This window comes from Nicotiana sylvestris, chromosome 10 (genome assembly GCF_000393655.2).
Source record: "Nicotiana sylvestris chromosome 10, ASM39365v2, whole genome shotgun sequence".
Classification (NCBI taxonomy): Eukaryota; Viridiplantae; Streptophyta; class Magnoliopsida; order Solanales; family Solanaceae; genus Nicotiana; species Nicotiana sylvestris.
In genome coordinates this window covers 84,872,865-84,881,080 of record NC_091066.1, presented here as the reverse complement: position 1 = coordinate 84,881,080, position 8,216 = coordinate 84,872,865, and the positions used below count along the sequence as shown (strand labels likewise).

The 8,216-nt window shown below is 37.3% G+C and overlaps 2 protein-coding genes across 2 annotated transcripts; both read left to right on the top strand.

The window, feature by feature from the left end:
* The first annotated feature begins 891 nt into the window (after positions 1-891).
* LOC138879622 (uncharacterized) lies at positions 892-1,362 on the top strand. Its single transcript, XM_070159240.1, has one exon. It carries the CDS (start codon positions 892-894, stop codon positions 1,360-1,362), a length of 471 nt encoding a protein of 156 aa, XP_070015341.1.
* A 222-nt stretch (positions 1,363-1,584) lies between these two features.
* LOC138879620 (uncharacterized) lies at positions 1,585-3,918 on the top strand. Its single transcript, XM_070159239.1, has 6 exons — positions 1,585-2,103; positions 2,205-2,355; positions 2,459-2,534; positions 2,628-2,685; positions 2,923-3,274; positions 3,587-3,918. The coding sequence occupies exons 1-6, from the start codon at positions 1,585-1,587 to the stop codon at positions 3,916-3,918; spliced, it is 1,488 nt and encodes a 495-aa protein (XP_070015340.1).
* The last annotated feature ends 4,298 nt before the right edge of the window (positions 3,919-8,216 follow it).

Sequence of the window (8,216 nt, the reverse complement as noted above, 5' to 3'; positions counted from 1 at the left end):
AAAGATCAAATCTCTTGGGTTGTCAAGCCTCGACCTTCACCAAAGTATTTATACCCAGCCTTAAACCTTAGACACACATACTTTGATCGAACCAAAGAAAACCCCTCTTTGTTCTATTGCAAACAAACATTGTAATTCACTAAGATCTGTTATGTAACAAGTCAGAGAAAAATGAGAGTATAACACTGGTGAGGCATTGTATCAAAAAGAAACGAGTGTTAGAGGAACTGTGTTATCAAGTCATTTCCACTGTACTCGGAGAAACGCATTTACTAAAGAGAACTCTCTTGCAACCCAAGGGGACTGGACTAGGATTCACATTGAATCTGAACCAGTATAAAATTCCGGTGTCTTTAACTCCTGCCTTACTTTCTACATCTTACTTTCTGTCATTGTAACGGTTAGGTTATTACATCTAGTCGACTATTTGATAAACTAGTCAACTAATAAATGATTAAGTTTAAAAATATACAATTCACCCCCCCCTCTTGTACTTTCAATTGGTACCAGAGCAAGGCTCACATTCTACTTTTGCTTAACAGCTTGTGAGAAAAGATCATGGCAAATCAAGTTATCATAGGAGCTCTCTTTCAGGAAGGAACTTCACAAGTTAGACCACCATACTTCAATGAATAACATTTCTCCCATTGGAAAGTGCGAATGGAGATCTTTGCCAAGGCCTATGATGTCAAAGTTTGGAGAGTCATCAAAAAGGGAAACTATCCCTTACCAGCTGCTACTCCCCCACTTGTTGATCCTAAATATATAGATTCATATACAAAAGAGCAAATGGAAGTGGTACAAGTTAACAATAAAGCGATAAATTTGCTTCATAATTCTATAAGTGGTGAATAATATGAGAAAATCTCAAGCTGTGACACAGCCAAAGAAATGTGGGACAAGCTTGAGGTCACATATGAAGGAACCAGCAAAGTAAAGGAAACACATATCAACATGATGGTTCATGATTACGAACTCTTCTCAATGAAAGAAGGAGAATCTATTGAAGAGATGTTTGCCAGGTTTAGCAAAATAATTAGCGATCTAAAGGCATTTGGCAAGCCTTACACCAGTGGTGATCAAGTTAGAAAAATTCTCAAGAGTTTGCCAACCACTTGGCAGACCAAAGTAGTCACACTGGAATTTCAAGATCTAAACAAATTATATTATGATGAGCTACGAGGAGAACTCATAGCTTTTGAAAATATGCATCTCAAGAAGACTAGTCAAGAAGAAAAAAAGAAAATAGTCGCATTCAAGACCTCAACTGAAATAGCTGAAAACGAAATTGATGATGATCCTGAAGCTTTACAAGAAGAGATTGCTATGCTATCAAGAAACATGGATGGATTAAGATTCTAGAATACAAAGAAAGGAAGAATTCCACCAAGACGATCCAGGCAATACAATGAACAGGACAAGAATGATGGAAAGTGCCATGAATGTGGAAGATTTGGGAACATTCAAGCTGTGTGCCCAGAACTGAAGAGGAAGATCTCTAGAGGCTTTAACAAGAACAAATCCTTCGAAAGCTGGAGTGATGAGGACAATTTAGACCACGAAGAGATAGAAAATCTCTGCTTCATGACGATTCTAGAAAATGAAATGAACAAATCCTCAGGATGCTGGACAGATGAGGACACTTCATATGAAGAAAATGAAAATTGTTTTATGGCACGAGGTGAAACTAGTGAGGTAAGATCTTATAACTGTGAAAGATGCAATGAATTGCAGAATATTCTTGATTTAAATTTGAAAGAGTCTCAAAAAATAATGAATGAGCTTAAGAGACTCACTAAAGAAGTTAAAGACTGGAAACTCAAACATAAAGTATGTGAAATCGAAAAAGAAGTACTTCAAGAAGAGTTTGAGGAATTGCAAATGCAACTCAATGGCATGCTCAAATCCACCAGTCACAGTTCTATTAGGTCAAACCAGACGACTTACAAGTCAACTGGAAAAGGACCAGCCAGAACTAAGTCGACTAGTACTAATACTAATGAAAGACCTAAAAGTGGGTCAGAAGTTACATGTCATTACTGTAACAAAAGTAGGCATAAATATTCCTTTTGTCATTTTTGTAAAGCAACCATTTCAGGATGGGTTTGGAAACCAAAAAAATAATTCTGAATCTGGCAACACTAACCCTCCAAGACCCAGGCAAGCTTGGGTACCTAAAAGAAAGTAATCACTTTGTTTTGCAGGAACACCACAGAATAAGCCGCAAAGGAAAATGGTATCTAGACAGTGCGTGTTCCAGTCATATGACAGGTGACAAAAACCTGTTCAAAGAAGTTACAAAAATTGATGGAGGAAGTGTTAAGTTTGGGGATGACTCAAAAGGAAAAATAATTGGTACTGGAACAATTCCCTTCAATAACAACTGTGACATCATTGAAGTTTATCTTGTCGATGGCCTCAACTACAATCTCTTGAGTATAACAACTTTGCGACTCAGGATATGAGGTAAATTTTAAGAAAACAGGATGTGCTATTGAAGACGAATCAGGTAAAATAGTCCTTCCTGGAAAAAGGTATGGAAATGTTTATATCCTTGATAGTTTTGAAAAGATAGATGGTCATATTTGCTTAACTTCTATGTCTGATGATTCATGGTTGTGTCATAGGAAACTTGGTCATGCTAGCATGCATTTGATAGAAAAATTGTCGAAACATGAATTAGTTGTTGGTCTATCCAAACTAAATTTTTCTAGAACTCATATTTGTGATACATGTCAAATGGGTAAGCAGACTAGAAACTCTTTCAAAAATAAAGATATAGTATCTACTTCAAAACCTTTGCAATACTTCATATGGATTTATTTGGGCCTACTAGAATTGCTAGTATAGGAGGAAAGATGTATGCTTTTGTTATTATTGATGATTATTCACGTTTCACTTGGGTAACTTTCTTCTCATAAGGATGAAGCATTAAGAAATTTTGAGGTTTTCTACAAAAAGGTTGAAAGAGAAAAGGGATATCTAATTTCAACAATTCAAAGTGACCATGGAAAAGAATTTAAAAGTAGAGCATTTGAAGATTTCTGTAATGATCAGGGATACACACATAATTTCTCTGCATCACGCTCACCACAACAGAATGGGGTTGTAGAAAGAAAGAACAGAACCCTCCAAGATATGGCAAGAACCATGTTACTAGATCATTCACTACCAAATCACTTCTGGGCAGAAGGTGTAAGTACAACATGTCACATTCTCAACCGTTGCCTCATAAGGCCTATTCTGAAGAAGACTCCATATGAATTATGGAAAGGTAAACGTCCCAATATCAGTTACTTTCATCCCTTCGGAAGTAAATGTTTTATCCACAATAACGGTATGGATAATCTTGGAAAATTCGATCCAAGAAGTGATGAAGGTATTTTTCTAGGCTACTCATTAAATAGTAGATCTTTTAGAGTCTATAATAAACACACATTATGTGTGGAAGAATCAGTACATGTTATATTCGATGAAAATAATCTCGTGGTCGAGAAAGAAATTACTACAAGTGATGAAGATCAAGCTTAAGAAATTCAGGAAACAAGCAAATCTTAAGAGTCGACTGATATATCTGTTGCGATAGAGTCAACTGGTGAAATCGGCAGCAATGTACCAGATCAACCAATCGAGTCAACTGCCAATGTAGTGCGTCCAAATGAATGGAGAAGCGAGACTGAATATCCTCAAAAATTCATTATAGGGGATCCAAATGAAGGAATGAAAACCAGGGGAGCTCTCAAAAAGAAAGCAAATATTGCTTTAATCTCTCAGGTTGAGCCAAAGAAGATAGAGGAAGCGCTAAAAGATTCAAGTTGGGTTCAAGCTATGCAGCAAGAGTTAGATCAGTTCAGTAAGAATCAAGAATGGAATTTGATACCTAAACTTGAAAATGTTTCTGTAATCGGAACAAAGTGAATTTTCAGAAATAAATTGAACGAGGATGGAAAGGTCGTAAGAAATAAAGCCAGACTAGTTGCTCAGGGGTACTCACAACAGGAAGGAGTCAACTATGATGAAACCTTCGCCCCAGTAGCTCGTTTGGAATCCATACGAATTCTTCTGGCATACGCATCATTTAAAGAATTTAGACTATTTCAAATGGATGTTAAAAGTGCCTTTTTGAACAGATTTATTGAGGAAGAAGTATATGTGAAACAACCACCTGGGTTTGTAGATTCAAAGTTCCCATACCATGTATACAAGCTCACTAAGGCGATGTATGGACTAAAGCAAGCTCCACGTGCTTGGTATGATAGACTTAGTTCCTTTCTTGTTGATCATGGCTTTACAAGAGGTAAAATAGATACTACCTTATTTATTAAAAGATCATCGGAAGGTAACCTCATTATTCAGATTTATGTTGATGATATTATATTTGGTAGTGCTAACCCTCTTATGTGCAAGGAATTTTCAAATCTTATGCAAAGCAAATTCGAAATGAGTATGATGGGAGAGCTAACGTTCTTCCTTGGACTACAAATTCAACAATTTGAAGAAGGAACCTTTATATGTCAGACCAAATACACAAAAGAACTGATTCAAATATTTGGTATGAGCAATGCAAAATCCATTGGCACACCAATGAGCCCTTCCACAAATCTAGACAAAGATGAACAGGGAATTCCTGTTGATGAAACTAAATATCATGGAATGATCGGATCACTGTTGTACCTGGCAGCAAGTCGACCGGATATTATGTTCAGCGTATATAAACATGCCAGGTTTCAGTCAGCTCCTAAGGAATCACATTTGACCACAGTAAAAAGAATAATTCGATATCTCATTGGGACTGTATCTCATAGACTATGATACCCTCGCTCTAACTCTTTTAAATTAGAAGGGTTTTCAGATGATGACCTTGCAGGTGATAAGGATGATAGAAAAAGCACAAGCAGCACATGTCAATTACTGGGAAAGGCATTGATATCCCGAAACAGTAAAAAACAAGCATCAGTTGCATTGTCTACTACTGAAGTTGAATACATTGTTATTGGACAATGATGTGCACAACTACTATGGATGTCTCATCAACTAGGTGACTATAAACTTTCGTTTAAGCCTATACAATTTTTTTTGTGATAATTCAAGTGCTATTTGTCTTTCCAAAAATCTCGTGCATCATTCGAGAGCAAAGCATATAGATATCAAGCATCATTTTATTAGAGATCATATTCTTAAGGGAGACATAGAAATATCTTTTGTTGGAACTATTGATCAGTTAATTGATATTTTTACTAAACCTTTATTAGAGGAGAGATTTTGTGATTTAAAAAAGTTACTTAGCATTACTTTATTTACTAATAACCTTTAGGACCTAAATGTACTGTTGATTTTTTCCAGATGTAATGATTGTGCTTTACTCATGCATTAATTACACCTCCGTTTTTCCCTCTCTTTTCTCTTCTTTCACATCGGTTTGTCATTCAAAGTTGGAAAGCCAATCATCGCGTCCCTTCAACTGACAATTTTTCCTTTTCTGTACTCAACCGTCAGAAACCTTCTTCTTAAGGCGGAGAATCCTTTTCAGTCACTTTCATCGTTATCTCCTCTCCAAAGCTCCGATCAAACCCTTTCCCTTCAATGGCTAAACATCCCAGAAATCCCTCTGCCTCTACCAGAAAAAGCACTCATTCCAAAGGAAAACCCTCATCTATGCCCCCAGAACAAGTAGACCTAGGGTCCGATCACTCTGAGGGTTTCGCCTCTTCTCAGGGAGATTTCTCATCTGACCTCAACTTCTGGAATTCCCCAAATAGGGATTTCTTCATTTCTTCATTGCTCTGAAGGACAAGCCCGTTGATCATGGAAGGTTTGGCGATCTTGACGACATGGAAGCCCTCAATTGCAAGGTCAAAGACCTCTTCGTTCATCAAGGATGGGTTAAGTTCCTCTCTATTCCTCCGCCTAAGGTATATGAACCCCTGGTAAAAATGTTCTATGCCAATCTCCGTTCTAGTAAGCCTGATAGGTTGGAATCTTTAGTGTTAGGTAAGCACATTGTTCTTTACTGTGCCCTGTTTGATTCGCTCTTTCAGTGTCGTTATTCTGGTTTTCCTATGCTTTTTAAAAACACATGGCCTGATGACTTTGAAATTTCTTTTGACCAAGCCAAACAGTGTATTGCTGAGTGTCCCTCTGACTCCCTTCCAAACTAGTTAGGTCCTAGTGATGTTAATTTCGAAACTCGGGTTTTGGCCCATATTGTAGCAACTACTTTGCTTCCCCGTACTGGTTCCTTTTCAACTTTCTCTCAAAGAGACACCTTCTTCATTTATTTCCTTGTGACCAAACTCAAAATCAAGCTTTCCTCCTGGGTTATCAATTTCATGATCTAGAGTGATGAAGATTACCAGTCTACCCTATGGCATGGCAATCACTCACATTCTAAAAGCTCATCAAATTTCCCTGTCCGACTATCCCTTCATCACTGTTTCAAAGTCTTACAATTCTAGAGCCTTTGCTAGTATGGAATATGTGAGTGTAAAGGTCTCCTGGGTTAAGAAGAACGATATTGAAGCAAAGCATGCTCCTATAGAGCCCAAACCTTCACCCTTTGTTCCTTATCCGGGTCCTAGTAGTCCTGATCTTGGTAACAAGCTTCGTGCCATTGAATCTCAACTCTCTGAAATCAAAAATCTTCTCACAGCCACTCAATCTACTATTGGTGACATTCATGCCATTTCTAAGGAAACAGGGTCTGATGTGTCCAAAATCAGAGTTGCTATTCTCAGAGTTAGGGAGAATGCTGTCAAAGCCTTCAGGGAGATTCATGAAAGGTTGGATGGAGTGAGCATCTCAGCCAATGCTAGCTTTGAACAATTGAAGGAGGCCATTTGCAACACCCTTATTTATTTTCTACGTCGTTAGTGTGGTTGTTTAAGATAAATTTTTTTTTGCTGTGTTGGTTATGGGTTGTTTTCTCAGCCTTTGGATAATTTATTTTTTGCTGTGCTATTTTTTGTGGCCTGTTTTCTCAACCATTGGATAATTCCTATAACTCTCATGTTTAATGCTATATATTCTGTTTAGTTCTTGGCTTGTTCCCTCTTTGTTGATGCCAAAAGGGGGGGAGAAAGAGTATATGTTGTATCTGTACAGGTATAGCTCGTTGGCAGGAGTTGACTCTAACCATGGACTAGTCAACTGCATGAACTGAGTAGGAGTACAATGGACTAGTCAATTGCATACATTGAGGGGGAGTAAAACATAGGGAAGTCAACTGGTGTTTACACCTATATATTATTTTGTCATCATCAAAAAGGGGGAGATTGTTAGATCCAGTTTTAATGATGCAAATAATATACCTATGCAGGAAATAAATTACAAAAGAACAAGGAATCAAGAAGATACTACAAGATCACTGGAGTCAATCTTGATGCTTAAGGAAAAAAATCAATCAACAAAGATTATAAACCAATTAGCAAATATGGATGCCTAAGGAAAGAAATCAATCAGTAAAGATTAACGGACAGCTTCGAATCAAGCAAGCCTAAACTTAAGGTATGAATCAAGTCCAGCATATCCGGAAGATCGAAGATCTTGTAAAGATTAATAAGCGGCTAATTTCAGAAGGACCAACAATCAAGGAGCAAGCCTTCATTATATACAACTGTTAAAGGAAGGATATCAAGGAAGAGCAACGGCTAGCTATCTTATTCTTGGAAAGAATCAATCTCTTTCCAAGGACCAAATCTCTTAGGTTGTCAAGCCTCGACCTTCACCAAAGTAATTATACCCAACCTTAAACTTTAGACACGCATACTTTGATCGAACCAAAAAACCCTCTCTTTGTTCTACTGCAAACAAACATTGTAGTTCACTAAGATCTGTTGTGTAGCAAGTCAGAGAAAAAGGAGAGTATAACACTGGTGAGGCATTGTATTAAAAAGAAACAAGTGTTAGAGGAACTGTGTTATCAAGTCATTTCCACTGTACTCGGAGAAACGCATTTACTAAAGAGAACTCCCTTGTAACCCAAGGGGACGGTACTAGGATTCATATTGAATCTGAACCAGTATAAAATTTCGGTGTCTTTAATTCCTGCACTTACTTTCTGCATCTTACTTTCTATCATTATAAATGTTAGGTTATTACATCTAGTCGACTATTTGATAAACTAGTCAACTAATAAATGATTAAGTTTAAAAATATACAATTCACCCCCCCTCCTTGTACTTTTAGAACTCACCAACCAAAAACTGACACTTGGAGGA

What these genes read in the sequence shown, in the direction of transcription:
- LOC138879622 (XM_070159240.1), top strand. Translation starts at nt 892, where the DNA reads ATGTGGGACAAGCTTGAGGTCACATATGAAGGAACCAGCAAAGTAAAG.
- LOC138879620 (XM_070159239.1), top strand. Translation starts at nt 1,585, where the DNA reads ATGACGATTCTAGAAAATGAAATGAACAAATCCTCAGGATGCTGGACA. An exon ending in CTCAAAAGGAAAAATAATTG is followed by an intron (nt 2,356 to 2,458) that starts GTACTGGAACAA and finishes TTTGCGACTCAG; the next exon opens with GATATGAGGTAAATTTTAAG. An exon ending in TCCATATGAATTATGGAAAG is followed by an intron (nt 3,275 to 3,586) that starts GTAAACGTCCCA and finishes CTGTTGCGATAG; the next exon opens with AGTCAACTGGTGAAATCGGC.